The sequence below is a fragment of the Talpa europaea genome (assembly GCF_964194135.1).
Source record: "Talpa europaea genome assembly, chromosome: 4".
Taxonomy (NCBI): Eukaryota; Metazoa; Chordata; class Mammalia; order Eulipotyphla; family Talpidae; genus Talpa; species Talpa europaea.
The window spans coordinates 144,857,055-144,874,840 of record NC_140070.1 but is presented as its reverse complement, the minus strand read 5'-3'; the positions used below and the strand labels follow the sequence as shown (position 1 = coordinate 144,874,840).

Here is a 17,786-nt window from a genome sequence, read left to right as displayed (position 1 = left end):
GAGACTAACCGTGGAGAGGACGAGACCGTTCCCTCCGGACACCCCCTCTTGGACACAGCCACCCGCCCAGGGGGAGGGAAGACCCAAGGGAACTATGAAGCTCCTGCCACCGGAGATGATCCGCTCCCTCGAGCTCCCGGCACATGCAGATCGCGCCAGCGCACCGCGCTCCGACGGCGTGATCGAGGGAGCGATTCTTCAAGGCTCTTCCTGCACAGGCAGAGGAATGACCCGCCTCTCTAAACACGGATAGTGGGCAGATGCCCACTGCAGCCGCATGAGTAGTGTCCAGGGGGTGCTGCAGGGGTGCCAGTCCGGGCCAGTGCACAGGAGCAGCCGCTCTCTCCTCCGCTGGGCTTGAGCTCCAGTCGGTCACTCTTGCCCAGAGAAAAAAGCCAAGGTCAGCACAAACGCTCAAGTGAGGGCTGAGTCTCAGTGTGAGCTGAAAAAAATTAAAAGTGTTTGCCCCAAAAGAAAGACAAATCAGAATACTTAGTAGTTGCATTGTTAAATGACTTCCAGGGACATTATTTCATCTGATTAGGCTGAGTGGAGGATTCTTTCATGATCTCCCTGACGGCTCTTCAGCTGTAATTAGCATTAAGAGCTGCGGCTTTCTTCTCTCAGAGGGGTGGGCACACACGCCCAGCCTCTGCGGAGGTCTCTGGGCGTTGTCTCACGCGCTCACACTCCGTCACGCAGGGGCGGCTTCCCACGAAAGGTCACGGACAGTAAACACATGCTGCCGCCTTCCCAGCAGCCCCCCACCCCGTGCATGCCTGGACACCGCTGTGGGGGGCCCTGGGAGTGTGTGCAAGGGCGCAGTGACCTCACGCTGCATGGCGGTGGGCTATGAAATGTTTTGAATCTTGAAATATGTCCACGATAAGGCTGTTCTCTTAGGACAGCCTCAGCCTCCCGGCCTTGCAGAGAACCCCAGGTACAGTGTGCTCGCGTTATTTTAAGCGTGCTCTGCCAGAGAGGGGCAGGCAAGCTGCTTTGAGATGCTTTTAGGTTAAATTGTGGCCTCCTAAGTGACAGGCTGCAGGCCTCATGCCTCACGCCAGCACATGACACTGTGACCTTACATGGAAGTGGGTCATTTCAGGTGTAAAGAGCAAACGGGGTGATGTGGGGGAGGGTGGAGAGCCGGGCGTCTGGACACACACTCGAGGAGCATGCTGTGGGGCGACCAAGGTGGAGACGCCAGCCGAGGAACCACCAGATCCAGAGCAGGAAGAGGCAGGAGGAGTCCTGGCTTATGGGCTCTGGAGGGGTCCAGCCCCCAGCTGGGCTTCACACTTCTGCTCCCCAGAAATGTGCGAGAAGTGTCTGCGGTTTAAAGCACCCACCGTGACGCTTTGCTCGGCTGCCCTACATGCTGCCCCACACCTGTAAGGAACGAGGAAGCCAAAGGCAGGTCACAAACCCAGCTGCGCTGGCCGTCGGCCTATGAGCCTGCCACCTCCCTGCCACGAGCACGCGACCCGCCCTTTGTACCTTTCCATTGGAAAACTGACTCACCGGCGATAGACGCCTTCTGGAACCATTGCTGTCCAAGCGCTGGTGGGGAGAGTCCATGTTCTTCACTCCTGGCCGTGGAGACAAAGAAAGAAATTGAGCCTTTGACTGAATGATGAGGTCAGGCTCACACACCCCTGAGCAGGCCTGAATGCAATAGCGGGGGAGAGCCAGCAAGAGAGACCTGATGAAGCCAAATGAAGACCTGGCCAGCTGCCACCAACACCCCCCCCCCCCACACACACACACACACAGCTCCCTCTCCAGGGAGTCTTCATAGGGACGGGAGGGATCACCAGATCGCTGGGTAACAACCAGGGTAAGTACCAGTGATTCCGAGCTAATGGAACCCCTCGTCCGCCTCTGAGGACACATTCGCTCTCCTCTCACTATATACATGTTCTCTCTCTTCTACCTGTCCCCACATCTGATGTCTTGCATTCTCTCCCCCAATGAGGGCACACGGCCTAGTCTGGGGCCACAGACCGGCAACAGGGGAGTGGAGAATGTTGGCCTGTGTATGAGAGAAAGACTTTGAGGGGTGCCTGCCCCCCTAGTGATGGCGCGGCCTTATATTTTCCTTTAAAGACAAGAGTCAGGCCTGTGCCTTATCATGCCTTCCCTTGGTCTGTTTCAGGTTTATTCTCTTTCGGTCATGAACAGGCCTCTGTTGTGCTCCAGCTGGGGTCTCCATGGCCAGGGTCTTGTGAGCGTGGCTCCCAGGCTTAAAATGACTTGGGGAATTTAACAAAGAATTTGGCAGCTGTATCTGGAGAAGATGAATGTCAAAGGCTCGATGATGGAAATTCAGCGAGGATGTCAGACCACTGTCCCTGGCGGGGGATGTGCGTGGGTGTCTGCGGAGCGGGCTGCAGAGACAGGCTCCCCCGGCAGATGTGCTCGCTCCTGGTGGCCCTCGTTTAGGCTGTTTCTCTCCATAAAATATTGGTTATTTAAAAGGATATTCTCTAATTAAAATTTAATATCCAGAAATGAAAGATGGCTTCAGTGCTAGACATTTATAATCACTTTATTATATCCTCGCTCTCATGACAAGTGGAAGTTTTCTCAGCATGACATGAGAATAATTTATCAGAAGACATCAAAATGAGTAAAATGTATGTTGGAGAAAACCCTTTTGTACTGTCTCTCAAGAAGAGAGAACATTATCTTAAAGCACAAAGAATTTTGATTCATTCTTTGTACAGTAATAGCTGATTTTCATTAAGCACGTGCTGGATTACTGTAGAGGGAAGAGGGCCTTTGCCGTTTGCTCCAGCGTACTGGATGGCGACACTGTGTGATATTTACCATGAGAGTGGTTTGCAGAAGCCAGTGTTAAGAGGACATGTTCCACACAGATGTTATAAACAATTCCAAGGAGGGAACATGTAATAGAGGGAGTTTTCAAAAAGGAAAGCAAGATTTGCTTCCCCTTGAGCACTGAATCCATGCACTGTACCCCAATACCTGATTTGCACTGAAAGGCACTCCTGCTGACCACGATCTCAAAATGTACAGTTGTCGATGTTTAGAGACGTGAGGAATAGTTGCACGGGCACACTAACCGCGGCGGGAAGGGCTGTCTTAAATGGCCTTTATTGCCCTTTTGTTGTTGTTTTTCATATGTATTTTTTTTACATCGTTGTTCCTCTCAGGCGTAGTCCCCATGTAATTCCCACCACCCACTCACCCGTGAACTGTCACCATAGTCTCCTGTGACATCCCTCCCCTGTCCTGAGCTGGCTTTGCTATGAAAATTCAACAAAGCAATGACCACAGTTGCCTTTGTGAACTGGAAAGCTCCTGGTTTCTCAAATAGTGAATAGGGGTCTGCCCGGACAAGATGAGGGGGGACTGGAATTTGTGGATCAGTCTCTCACTGCTTTTCTGGGGTCCAATATCATGCCGCTGCCCTAGGTCAGGCCGAATAGCCAGGACTTTGGGAAGCCCTCCAGCTGGGGCATCTCTCCTGTCTCAAAGGCTGTCGCTGTTGGTTGTTCCAGCTGCCCCTGGCAGTCACGTCTGTGGTATTCACCAGGGCCACATCAGGCAGGCTTTGTTTAGAGTCGCCCATTCATACTCATTTCTTTGATCATCATTTTTTAAAATTTTTTGAAGCATTTGAAAAATTTATTTTTTAAAAGTAAGCCTTATTTTTTAATTGAACTAACATTAGCTTACAGCATTGGCCATGTGATTCAGCATTACAGATTTGAAGTTACTCTTGAAATGTTTGTTACTACACAATACTCACCACCAAGGCACCCAGAGTCCCTCACCACCGTCCATTCAGCCTCCTCCACACTCCTCACCCCCTCCAGCCCCACCTAATAGTCTCAATTTCACAGACTTCCAGGGTTTGCTTTGTCTGTTCCTTTGTCTTGTTTCTCGATATTCCACACGTGAATGAAATCATCCATAATTGACCTTCTCCTTCTGACTTATTTCACTCAGCATCATTCCTGTCAGTTCCACCAAAGTTGTCACAAATAGCAAGACTTCATTTTATGACTGAGTGGTGTTCCATCACGTCGGCGTAGCCCATCTTCTTAATCCACTGCTCTGTGCTGGGGCACTTAGTTTGCTTCTGTAACGTGACCGGTATAAATAGTGCTGAAATGAACAGAGGAGTGAATTATCCCTTTGAATTAGTGTTTTTGCATACTTCAGGTGGGGACCCAGGAGGTGAATTGCTGCATCATATGGTAGATCTATTTCTAATGTTTTAGGAAAGCTCACTATTGTTTCCCACAGGGACTCCACCAGTGTGCATTCCCACCAGCAGTGCACAAGAGTCCTCTGCCTTCACACCCTTGCTGACACATCCTCTTATGATAAAAACAAAGATGAGGACAGAAGGAACACACCTCAGCATAATAAAGGCCATAAATGGAAACCTCACCGCGAAAATACTCAGTGGTGAGAAATGAAAGTAATTCCTCTCACACCAGGTCTTCATTTTTTTTGCATCCCACCCCCTCCCTGAGTACAGCTGCTGTCCTGAAGGATAGTCCTTAGTTCCAGGGACGTGTCTATTATTGGCAGACGTTTCCAGCTCTTATCAAGTCTGGGGAATTTTCCAATTTTTCTCCAAATATTTCTTAGATGACATTTTTCTACTTTCTCTTTCTGGAAAGTAAGTCAGTCCTATAGATCTCCTCTGTCTCTCCTCCAAGACTCTTAATCTTTCATGGATTTATGTTTCTTTTCCCCTCTGGGCAATATTCTAGGTGATTTCTTTAGATTTATTTTACTGTACACTAATCTTGCCAACTGTGTCCAATCTAAATATCTATATCCAGGATTATACTTTTCATTCCCAAATATGCTACTTTATTATTTATCTTACCTATCTGTCTTTTTTGGTCCCATCTTGATCCTTTTACTTACTCTTGATTCAATCGACACGTCTCCAAATGTTTAAAGAATACTTATGGAGTCATTGCTCTTCAGTCACTCCATTATCTGAGGTTTCTCTTTTTTCTCCTGACTCTTTCTTACGGTAGATTGTTCCTTCATCGCTTCCTGGTTTGGGGTTGGGAGTTGGGGCGGCAAAGAAGGTTGAACTTTTTTCTGTCAACATCCCTGGTGACTCAATCCTTCAGGGAAGATTTGCTCTTGGACACTGTAAGTTCATTTCTGTGGGTGAGGTTTCCCAGACACTGCAGATAATGCCAATCTGAATCCCAAACCTGAGCCAGGCTAGGACCATCATCAGACGTATTTCCTACCCAAAGTTCAGACTGAAACAGGTGAGGGCATTTATTAAGATTTTTTTACCCACCCTTTTAATGAGATTATAATTTTCTGCAGAGCTGTCCTCAACATGTGTAAGACTGAGGCATTCTGTCTTCTCTCCTCCTTGCTGTTAAAACTCAAGGAGTTTTAACTCCTGGAAGAGCAGTTCTGTTCCTGGAAGAGCAGATGTCCCAGCACATGCACAGCACCAAGAAGATCTCTGCTAGGGCTATGCTGCTCAGCCTGCTCTTCGTGTAGGGATCCCTGAGGAGCTCCTTACTTGGGAATTCTGCAGTCCAATTAATGGCTGTTTATTACATTTACCAGCATTTCTAGGTTTCTTATACCAGGGAGTATTCATAAAATTAATCTGGTATATTTTAAGAAATGAAAGTTGCTACAATTCACATTTGATTTATTGACCATATTAAACTATTTGGGGGAAAAGGAAACATAAGATTCAAATACTATGCCACATTTTCCCAACAGAAATGACCAAAATTCAATCCAACAAGGAATTTCATCTCAGTATTTAAAAAACAAAAAAATTACCAAATGGTTGTATAACAAAAAATGTAATTAAAAATAATAATGAATACAAAGTACATGAGGAATTGATAAATAACTGCTCACTTTAAATTGAGAATGATTTTACAGGGTACAGTTGTAAAACAGAATTTTGTAGTTACTGTTCTCTATCAAATCTCAAAAAAAAAAAAAAAAAGAAAGAAACCCAGGAAACCTAGGAAGTGTCTATAGGTTAAATGTCATATATTAATTGTTCCAGATTAATTCCTCAAACTGGGAAGTTAATCTGGGTCTGGAGAACAGAAGAGGCACATCCACTTACTACACTTTACCGAGGACAACTCAAGTGCAGGCCCCACCTGGGCAGGAGGGACGCCCTGTCCTCCGGGTCGGGCCTCAGACCTGCAGGGAGTGTGCGCCCCCCAGCCGGGTCCCGGGCAGCGGCCTCAGCCCACGAGGGCCCCGTGCAGGCGATGGGCCATCAGCGGGCTCACCGGTCAGAGCGCCGGGTCCTCAGCCAGGTCTCAGCACCTGCCACGGACTCACCTCCTGCTCGTGCCTTCCTCGTGGTGCTTCCAGAGAGCTTAGGAAGCCCAGGCACGCCAGGTCGGCCTGTCCTCCTCGGCGCAGCCTTTATTCTTTCACGTTCGCCCGTGAGCTGGCCCAAGGCAACATGAAATAAAGGCGAGGCAGTGGCCTGCAGCAGAGGCGATGAACGGGTGTCCAGCGCGGCAGGTGGAGGGCTCCCTCCACGCCCTGGACAGAGGGGCCGCCCGCAGACCCGGAGGCGACATTGACAGCCCGGTTCGGTCAGCCCGGAGCGGCCCATTCCTGGCGGCGACTCATTCCACCGCCTTACTTTCTACTTAGGGTTATTTCATCACTTGGAATAATTAGGGATCTTCTTTCTGACAAAGACTTACCACGTTTCAAGAAGGTGTATATCCTGCATCTGAAGAAGAGACAAAGCCCTGGCAAGGCTGGAAGAGAGGCTGCGAGCTGTCCACCCTTGTCTTCAGAGGCCGGTGGACGCCAGCAGCACAGATGGGGCCGCGACCCTGGGCAGCCCATAGCATTTCAGAGGACCCGGGCAACAGAAAACACACAACCTCCTGCCTCACCCTGCAGAACCAGGTAGACGTGTTAGTGAGAACATGTGTGCTGAGAAAAGGGTGCACAAGTGTGGCTGAGGGACTTTTTTTGGAACAGTGAACTCTTGGCATCAGTGAGGAAATCCAGCCATAGCAGAACAGATGGAGCCATTCATGCATCTGGCAGGAGTTTAATGAGCCTCTACTGTGTGGTGTGTGGCACACATGCAGTGAGGAGCCCAGGGCTCCTTGCTGCCACGCCTTGGGTTCCCTGTACAAAGTAGTATCTATTTCTGTCTTTTAAATAACTAAAAGCAAGGTGATTGTAAACAAAAGTTGCATTGCAGTGCTACCCTAAATAATAGTGCCAGCCACTTAGTGTCATCAGCCATATTCAGTGCGAATATAATGAAAGCGTGCAGCCATGGTAAGTTCTGGCAGATGCACCTGCCTTCCAAAGACCCTCAGCCAATGACTGACTTTTCCTGTGTTTAAAAGCAGGGAAAAGGAGATGAGCAAGTGCTGAAGTAATAGAGATAAGTGATTTTCACACAAAAATAAATGTATTGCGAAAACATTTATGCAACCCCTCTGGGAGCAGAAGGGTCTAGATAGACATGTACTAGGTAAATGAACGGCAGCCCCAGAGGTTCTTCCCTGTGAATGTATCATGAGGATGGAGGATGGAGGAGACTTGGGGGGACAGTTATATGTGCTCCAATGAGATTGCTGTGGAGACGTTCCTCAACCCGTAGGCCTCCCAGCAGCAGCTCTCTCCCGCCCTCCACAAGCCAGGTCTGGGAAGCCCTTCAGGGAGTGGAGTTGTTCTCACAGTGGAAAGCTCTGGGACATAGTGTTGGTTTCATGTCTCCTACACGACCTCACTGCGTCAGCCCATAGAACACCAAGAGGTTTTTTGGGGGGGGCTGTTTTGTAGCTACTGACTTCCACACAGATTCATGGGGACAGCTCAGTCACTGAATCACAGCTCCTTTGAGGTCATCCTGCATCATCAGCACACGGCATCGAACACCTTCAAGTGATGTCACTTGCAAAAGAGATCAGCCGCTTTGTCTGTCACTGTCACCATAAAGGCAGCCACTTCTGTGGGCTCATGGCCTGGCCAGTGTGCAAGTTTATTTTTTTTAAAGATTTATTTATGCATACAAGAGCTGGGGTACAGGCCAGAGGTGTGGGGGGTGAGAGGACCCATCAGAGACAGAGTGGGGAACAGAACAGGCAGACGGACTGAAATACACTGCTGAGGGGAGTAGCGGGCAAATTAGGAGAGGTCTGCTGAGCCTTGCGGGAATCTCCCTGGTTGGCCAGGGATCGAACTTGTGCTGCAGAGGCTGCAGATTGCTTCATAGTGCAGTGCTTAACCCCTTGTGCCACCAGGGAGGCCCAGTCTGCAAGATTACAGAGAGGATAAGCTCTCAGATGTGTGGGGACAATCAGCCTTACCCGGACGTGGGAAATCTAGTCAGGGAAGAACAGCTGGATTTACAGGATGCCCAGCCCGATGCCCCAGGCATTTTTTCCGCAGTAAGAAGCAGGTGGCATTTCCACAACTTTATATGGCGCCCTCACATGCACACACGCGCGGAGGCACATGTGTGCCCATATCCACTCAGGAAAGCGGGCACAGCTCTGTGGAGGCACACGGAACCTAAACAAGGCCTTCATAAGGCCCTTGGCCCTGCGATTTGTGATGCCTGCGGACTCATTCTAGCCACTCTATTTGATTTTTTAAAAAGTTACAGCCCATGAAATTGATTTTACCACCCATTACGAGGTTGCTACCCACTGTTTAAGAAACATCACCCCTTAAAATTAAGAGGCGACCGCATAGTGTCTATGTGCATTCTTTCTGGTTCCCACTTTTCCAGATTTGTTCCATCACCGTAAGTCATTGCGTCAGGCCGATTAACCTTCCAATTAGCCGGCGCGCGTCGCACCCGTGAGGCAGCGTGTCTGATCCCACTCACACAGGTGTGGAGGGTCTGAGGGCTGTGCTTCTCCTTCTTTTTGAACATGTTGTGACTGACTCAGCGCCATACTCCAGAGTCAGGACCGGGCAGAGGGGCATGGGGCGCCCTCCCTGTCAACTGCAAAATGCATCTCACAGGACGAGAAATAATGACGTTTTCTAGCTTCAGTGACCCAATGCAGTCAGCAGGCCCACTGGCCTTTTCCTGAACTTCTCTGCAATCTACCAGGGACTAGTTTTAATTCCTAGATGTCCAAAATAAGTCACCCACAGACAACCAGTGCCACACCCCAAGCCTTCTCCCAGCAGACGCTTCCTTGTCCACTCAGCGGCCTCCCCACAAGCCAAGGCCTGAGCTGTGACTACTGCCTTTTTCCCTTTGTGAACTTGGAGGCCAGTTTCATGTGCTGTCAGTTTTATTTTCAAAGTGTGTCTTATGTCCGTTCCTTGAAAATGCAGCGATGTTACCACCCCAGGACCTTGCACACACTTCCCCTTCCGCATGAGTCGCGCCCGCTGCCTCGCGCCCGCTGTGCCCACCTGAAACACAGTCTCCCAGAAACCCTGTCTGTCTAAACAGCTCCTCTCTCTGGGCTCAACCTCCAAGTTCTTAATTCCCTGAAGAGGATTGATCAGTTTGTGGTTATTTTCTTTGTTTACTTACTCACTTACTCTCTTTCCCCACCTAAAATAGTTGCTTCTAGAAGCCAGGGGCCAAAATTGTCTTGTTGGTCAAATGAACAAATACAACTCACTTTTCTAAACGTCTCCCGCTCTATCTGAAAAACCTTAAAATAATTCCCTTAAAAATCAAATTCTATTCTTTCTAAGAATGTATTCTTTTAACTAACTGGAAACCTAACTAGAGGAAAGATTAATGATAGACTCAGATATCTGCTCAAGAGCGAAGATCTGATCATTAACAACCTAAATAGGGTAATTAGGTATACAGTTGGAGTGCAGTGTGCAGGCTTAAATTAGTAGTGTGTAATTGAGCCTCATTTAACTGCAGGAGAATTTCACAGAGAGAATTTTATTTACATAAGAAAAAATGTCTTAGTGAGATTGCTTTGAAGGAATTTAAACATATGCCAAATCACTCCTTACTTAGGAAATGTAGCCGAGAGTTGCTAGCTCATTCTTACGCCCTGCGTGTGGAAGTAACGTCATTATTTCTGGCCAAGTAGTTCTTCCAAGCAGTTCAGCATCCAAACAGGGGCTTCACGATTCCTTGGGTATATTGATGATCCTTTTTTTGATGCTTCTTTTATAAGTGTGGCCTCAATACCATGATGCCTTATTGTATTGGGCCTCTTTGGGGGAAAATTCAAAATACGCATGTCTACAGGGCAGCACGAGTATTTAAGTTGGCACGGGGCAAGGTTGGGGAGCGGCGGGCCAGCGTGGAGAGGACCTGTTCGGGAAAAGGCGTGCTAACAGGCTCAGGCCAGCTTGACCAAGTGCAACTGGGTGGAATCCTGGCTTTTCCCATGAGGAAGACCAGGAGGTGTGCTGGGGGACTGAACTTTAGGCCTCGGTACCCAGAGGGGAGCCTTGTATACAGACCAGTGTCTGTGTCCAGCCTCGCTTCCGCTCTTAATCAGGCTGGATGGGACCCCACTGAGGAAGCAGCAGAATGAGGCACCACCTGAGGATGCATTTCCTCCCGACATCAATATCCTAGAGGCCTGCCTGCCCTCTGCCGTGCTCCCATGTTTGTGGCTGGATACCTAGCAACTGCTAGGTAACTGCTCTAGCAACTGGGATGTTTCAGAGTATATTTTATGGCTGGCTACAGCTTTCTGTGGGTCTTTGTCTAGCAAGCACTGATAGGAATGAATGTATTCAACACCCCAGTACCCCTGAACAGGTAACAAGCCCCATGTTCAGAGGAGGAAACCGAGGCTCCTGCAGGCCCCGGCTGAGCTGAGCTATTTGCAGCTTCATTTCCTGAAGGCTCTCCTCCCTCTTTCAGAGCCGAGACCCTCCTGTCCTTCCTCTCTTGCTGTGTCTTTTAGAGACTCCTCCTTCACTCCCTCTCCCTCAGGGCATTCAAGGCCTCAGCTCCCAAAATGGATCTGACTGGGTCCCTGAAGCTGTCCCCAGCTGGCCTCGGAGCCACTGGACTCCACTGACTAGGCTGGCTCAGGGCTCACCTCCTGCCCCCCTGAACTCCCAGCCACACCCGGGGTGCGCTTTCCCCAACCCAGTTCTCTTGTGTCTTTCCTGTGCTCTTGTTTCTCTTCTCCTGGCCTCTGCCTCGTGCCTGCATTGCCCCCACCATGGGTCAGGATCTTTGGTGTCTCATGAGACCCTGAGCCAGTGTGGACAGTGGGTGGGGCACAAGCTCCCAGCCTGACTGAGCGCCCTGCTGCTGGCACAGGTCTGCTGAGTGCACACAGCAAGTCAGGTAACCTGTGACCCTCACGCTTCTGTCTGTGCAAAGAGGAATAATAAATAGTACGTGCCTTTGGGCCTCCCCGGTGGTGCAGCGGTTGAGCGCTGGGTTGTGAAGCTGCCCGCAGCCTCTGCAGCACCGGTTCGATCCCCGGCTGCTCCCCGGCCACCGGAGGAGGGTCCCGCATGGCCCGCAGACCTCTCCTGCCGCCCGCTGCTCCCCTCAGCAGTGTCCTTCGGTCCTTCTGCCTGCTCTGCTCCCTGCTCTGGCTCTGGTGAATTCTCTCGCCCTCCCGCGCTTCTGACTGTGCCCAGTGCTTGTATAAATAAATAAATAAATCTTTAAAAAAAAAAAATAGTACGTGCCTTGAGGGCAGGTGTGAGGACTGATTGGGCCCAACATGTGTAGCCCAAAAGCGGGGTGCTCACACTAGCACGCCACACCTCCGGCTGTCATTAGGGTGAGCGTTCATACCCCGATGTCTCTGTACCCAAAAGTCCTTTCGTATGGACCAGCATGGCACTAGATTCGGGGCTCTCTCTAGTCCCGTGTGATCCGAATTAATTGCATCTGCGATGCCCGTTTCCAAACAGTCACATTCTAAGGGGCTGGGCATTAGGACTCAGTTGATGAATTTTGGAGGAGACACAGTTGAACCCCTAGCTCCAGGGTGGATCTCTTACGTTCAGGACCTACTCCTTTTCTCTCGTATATAGCTTACTGCAAGCAAAATAAGGCAGAAGGAGAAAGACAAATACCGGCTGGTTTCAGTTACACGTGGAACGTAGAGAAACAAAACAAAGGATTGGACAAAACCAAGCCAATAGCAAATCCTTGACATCTGACTTTGAAACTGAGTGTAACGGCTGGAAGGGCCAGAGCAGGTTCTCTATGATCCAAGCAGACGGGGTAAGGAGGAGAGAGTCCTGGAGCCCTCAGTGGCTTTTCAGGCCTTTCCTGGGATTTACCAGGTACATGGCAGGCAGGGGTGCCGGGGGGGGGGCCGGGAGGCTGGCAGGCCTCCCAGCCCCCAGCAAGGCTTCAGTTTTTCTGGGCTCTCTGGCCTTCTCTCGCATTCTCTCTGCTTCTCTAGTGGTTCTGTATGCTTCTCGTGGTTCTGCTGGCATCCTCATGACGCCGCCCTTATAAGCTCAGTCTCTCAGCCCAGGTGTACCCACTTACACATGCCCACACCCCACTCCAGGTGCCCGCCATCAGGCATGCCTTCAGGACCACAGGGTTCCATCATCCATGCTAATGGCGGGAGGGCAGAAAAGCCTGATGCTTTTTATTTACCCTACACTGAGGCAGCCAGAGGGGGAGGGAGCAGGGTGGGGGCGCGGGAGGGGAGGGGCTCATGCAAGATGGTAGGTCACAGGGCCCTGGCGGTGGGCAGAGTGTGAGAGGACACGCTGGTAGAGGCTTGAACCTGTGACCCTGGGGCAGACACAATGATGAAAACCAACTTTAACGGAGTAACCACAATTGGAAAAAAAGAAACATCATTTTCTTTCAACAATCCTATCTTATCAGGCTACTCAATTGCTAAAGAAATAGCTGAGTTCTGTCATGTCCACTTCCTCTCATGGCTTCCCCCCCCGCCCCGCACATCACACTCCCAAATTGCATGCACCCCCTATTCCAGCCGACAGCTAGATGAAGAGGAACGGATGACTTTTAAAGTTACCATCTATGTAGCCACATGTTTTCTCTATTTCCACTATTTTAGTAAATGCTCATTTAACTTTCACATGGGAACTCGCCAGCTCTCCGTCCAGAGGCTCATCTCATCTCGGTGCTGGGGACTTTGAAGTCAGACTTCAATCTGGGTTCCTCCAACGCTTCAGGAACTGCCGTGCACACCTCTTAGAGGCAGCTCATTCCCCCAGAGCCACTGCCGGTGGAGGTGGCACAGCTGATCGAAGTTTCCTTGTGCTCTGCTACCATTTGGCATCCTATTAGAAGAACCATCTGTTCTTTTAATGACTATTAACTCCGCTCAGATTGCAATGCAAAAAACAAAAAAAAAACCTAAGATATATTTCTGACTAAGTGAAAAATCAAATATGCTTTTAAAATCTTCCTGAACTAAAATTGTTCCTATTGAAGATCTAACAGCTTGGTTGCGCAGTAAAAGTCAGAGAGCATAATGAAAGAGTAATTAACATCAAAATCTTAAAATATGCTCATTTTCATTTAAGAATATATAATAGTGATTCCTAACGGGGAAATGCTCTTTTTATGTATTATACATGAGGGAGGTTCAGTTTGAAATCCGAGAGAGGTATTTAAGCTTTCTCTCTTTCCACCCAGATTTAAGAAGAGACCCTTGTAGATAAGCAATGACAGCCCATTTTATCCCCCCATTTGCTAATATTTTTGGGTAGGATATCCCAGCGCCGCACTGTGTAATGGAGACGAGAAAGTGAGCCAGAGCAAGTCCTTGCTGTTCTAGTTAAAGGAGAGAAATTAAAATTTCCAAGCTGAACTGATTTCAAAGACATGCGGGAGAAGTTCACACACATGTAATAAACTCAAGTGCTCAGAGCTGGTTGGACCCTGGGCATGGCTTCATGTGCACTGACCTTGCTGGGAAGGTGACTGAGGATGGGGGGCCAGAGTGAGGGGAGAGGGTAAGTCAGTGTAAAGGGCAGGAACAGGCACAGGACAGGTTTTCTGATCCCATGCAGACCGGGTAAAGGAGGAGTCAGAGTCCTCAGTAGTTTTTTTGCAGGTCTTTATTGGGGTTCACCAGGCATATGGCAGGCAGGGGTGCTGGGGGGCTGGGAGCAAATCTTCACTCTATCTGGCTCTTTGGCCTTCTCTGCTTCTGCTTCGGGCTTCTTCTCTTTCGGCTTCTCTTTCGGCTTCTGCTGCTTCTGGCGTCCCGGTGATGCCGCCCTTAAAAGCACAGTCTTAGCTCAGCTGAATCCCATCTGCCTAGGCCCACCCCTGCTCCAGGTTCCCGCCATCAGGCATGCATTCAGGACCGCAAGGATCCATCATCTATCCTGATGGCGGGAGGGCAGAAAAGCCTGACATTTTCTTTACCCTACAGTCAGGCAGAGATCTGGGCTCAGGGCCTCCGGGAGAGTCATTGAAAGAAGGTTGGGGTGGCCAGGGCTTGGGGAAGCGGAACAGCGCGGGGAAGGTGGAGGCCACACCGCCTGGGCCTCCAGGAATGGCCAACTTGACAGGACTCAGTCGAGGCACGGAAGCATCTCAATGTCCATCTGGTCAGGAAGGTGGTTGGGAGGAGAAAGGCTGCAGGAGCAACTGCACACAAGGTGTTAGAAGCGGGCGCTGGGACCTGCAGTGCAGAGAGAGGAAGCTGAACACCTCGGAAGACATTCACAACAAATAAGGGTCCAGTTCTTCTTAAACATATTTGAGCGTCACTGACCAGCCGAGTGAGTGAGTACGAAAGGCTAGATGGGACAGGGTGAGCGAGACGGCCAGGGGTGCGGGGACCAGAGCCCTCTTCGGCACCCCCAGGGACAGCTGCTGCTTCTGTGCCCTCTTGGGGACCCTCCCAAGGACCCACACGCCCAAGCTTTTACTCCCACCTCACCACATTGACGGGAAAACACTCCTGGCTGGACAAATGACAGGAATTAGGTACAATATCCTTTGCTGTCCCTCTTTTCTATCATTCTCTACTTTAAAGGAACCGGGTATTATATAAGCACACAAAATACAGAGACAGAGAAAGCCCTTTCAACCAGGCACAGTATGTACCGGCTGGGAATGTTTGGTGTGCGATGACTCTGGCAAGTGGTCAAGGGTATTTCGAGTTGCTTTCTTTTGGGGGAGAATAAAGCAAAATCCAGAACATTTAGCATTAGGGTATCCTGCTCTGCTATTCAGTGCAGTTAGGGCTTTTTAAAGTAAATAACTAAGTAAGATCATCAAAAATGAATTTACTTAAAGATATTCTATATAGTTTTAATAGTCAATGCATGTTCTTTTGAACACAGATACTATTTGCTTATGAATTTTTTTATTCATCCTCTTTGAATTGCCCTTATCTTGCAAAGTAGAAGAATCATAAGACTTTTATTTCATATGAGCAACTGGTCTTTGAAGAGTCCTTACAAGAAATAGCCAAAGACTGTAGAAATGTGTTCACAACTTAAGTATTTGAGACCCCAAATTAATAAAGCCAAGGTTCATGTTAAATTTGGATTAAAATAAACCCAAGGAAGTTTCAAGTCAAACTATGAAAAAAAATAGGTGAATTTTGTCATTTTCACCTTTTCCCAAAGAAACAAAATCATATTGTCCGTCAAGTGCAAGACTTGTCTGTAGAAACCGTCTATAAGGCCAGATTGACAGGTGCAGGTGAGCCAAGGGCCTCCCACATAGGAGCACAATTCACACCTAGCTCTACTCTTCTGCTATTGGTTTATCGTTAAAATTGGAGAGAAAAATAATCTTTGGATATTTTTATTTTCAAAGGAAAAAGCCATCCACATCCTTCATAAGGCAGCTCTGATTTTGACCTCAACACGGGCATAGCCGAGTCACACAGGCGCAAACCCTCACTCAGATTGGACCCCGTGTCCAGGCTGATAGGAGGCAGGAGACACTGAGTGTGGCCTTTTTCTCCCAGAGGTGGAAATAGTTATTGTCAATTATTTGAGCAGTAATTAAGAAACAGCAGAGGACTCTAAAACGCTGAATATAGAAGCAATTAATCTTTGTCTTGGAACATAAAATGTGTTGGTTATTATTTTGAAGAACTAAGACAGTCCTGCCTGGGAATTTGTGGCATATTTTATGGCTTAAGATGTCCAACGTGTGTGTGTGTGTGTGTGTGTGTGTGTGTGTTTTGAAATACTTCAAACCAAGGCAAAAGTGTATAGTCTCTGGAAGTAGAAATCTACAAAAGTCAAGTAACATTACCTTAATTTGTCACATTTTAAGAGAAATAAGCCTGTTGAGGTAGCTACATCCCACTTATGTGCAGCAACCCTTGCTGTAAGGAACATACCTGAACTAAAGAATTATTTCAAAAATGAATTCCCCTTCAGTTGAGAAAATGGTCCAGTGATGTTGTTTATGCGACTGGGTTGCTTTTGTCCTGTCTAAGTGGGGCTCGTCTTCCTGTCTTGCAGGATCTAGATTTCTCATCACATCCACGGGAGCCTTGTATATTAAAGATGTCCAGAACGAGGACGGACTGTATAACTACCGCTGCATCACGCGGCACCGGTACACCGGGGAGACCAGGCAAAGTAACAGCGCTAGGCTTTTTGTATCAGGTAAACACCCGCGAGGACGCGCTTGCTGTTTATTTCTGCTGTTCCTTCATCGGTGTCCTGCAAGGACTCCAACAGCTTTGGGCATTCCCAGCTGAAATGAAGCCTTGACTTGTTCCTTGATGGTCCTTTAAACCAAAGCTAAGACAAGACAAGGCAGATACACACATTTAGAGATGCTGAGTCAAGTCCCTTCACAGCTTGTAAAACCCAAATTCCTCGGGCCAAGGTAGTTTGTAACGTGAAGGCAACACCTCCTTGCTCCGCCTGTCCGTACATCTATCACTCCTGGTCCCGGTGACAGTTCTCATCCTAGGAGAGTGTGATGCGGTACTTGGTCAGGAAGTACCCTGAGGAAGGGTGACACAGGAAGGACTTTCTTCCATGTGTCTCCTTTCTTCTTTCTTCTTCTCACATATATTCCATTGTTGACAATACCAACCCTCCTACACATTGTGTCCCCCGCCACACGCAGCTCTGAGGGAGCAGGGCGGCTCTTTGGAACACACCTGGTGGTACCTGAGAAAGTGTCCACACCCACAGCTAAGGGACAGTCGCACCGTCTCACCCCTTCCAGGACTGCTCACAAATGGAGGAAATGTGAAAGAGTCATTCTGCCCCAGGAAGCATGTCAGTCTCTGCCTTCCTTTATGGAACTTCTACTTTGAGGAAACCGCAGCCTTCCACATAATCTTCACAACTGGCTTGTTATGGGGCCACCTGTCAAGCACATGGCAATCTGTTCACACAGTGATGTGCCAGCACTTCCTGGGAGCAGTTTCCAAGAGTGAAGTGTCCACCTCAGTATTAGACAGGCACATGCAAGATGGCTGACCTTTACTCTGTAGCTTTAGAAGGTTAATTGCTCCACCAGTGAATAGCTCTATTTTACTGCTCAGATGCTTTGGGAGAAGTGATAAAAGACTATTAAATGTTGGGTAATTCAAATTACTGTCACCCGAAGACCCACTTACTGTCCTTGACAATGCTCTATTTGGATTCCTCATGCACATCCCCAAAAGAGTCAGAATTTACTGGTATCAGAAAGTCCGGCACAAATATGTCAGAATTGAGTGATTTCTCTTCTAAGCTTCTAGTTTTTTCCCTGTTCTTTTTTATGTCAGTTGTTACTTACCCCCTAGCTTTATGGCTGTTATGTCTCTGTTAAAGCTAAGAATAATAAGTACATAAAATGCACTCAATTTTAAAATCTGTAGAAGTAAATTAGAAAATGAATGGCATCTGTCATCCTAATC

The 17,786-nt window shown here is 48.5% G+C and overlaps 1 protein-coding gene across 1 annotated transcript in view; it reads left to right on the top strand.

Moving 5' to 3' along the window:
- The window catches only part of DSCAM (DS cell adhesion molecule), a gene marked incomplete at its 5' end in the record, with an annotated part of 429,780 nt that overhangs the window by 235,060 nt on the left and 176,934 nt on the right, over positions 1–17,786 (top strand). Inside the window, one exon of the mRNA XM_084231592.1 lies at positions 16,387–16,533. Within this exon, the coding sequence (XP_084087718.1) occupies positions 16,387–16,533 (147 nt within the window). The remainder of the gene's footprint in view (positions 1–16,386; positions 16,534–17,786) is intronic.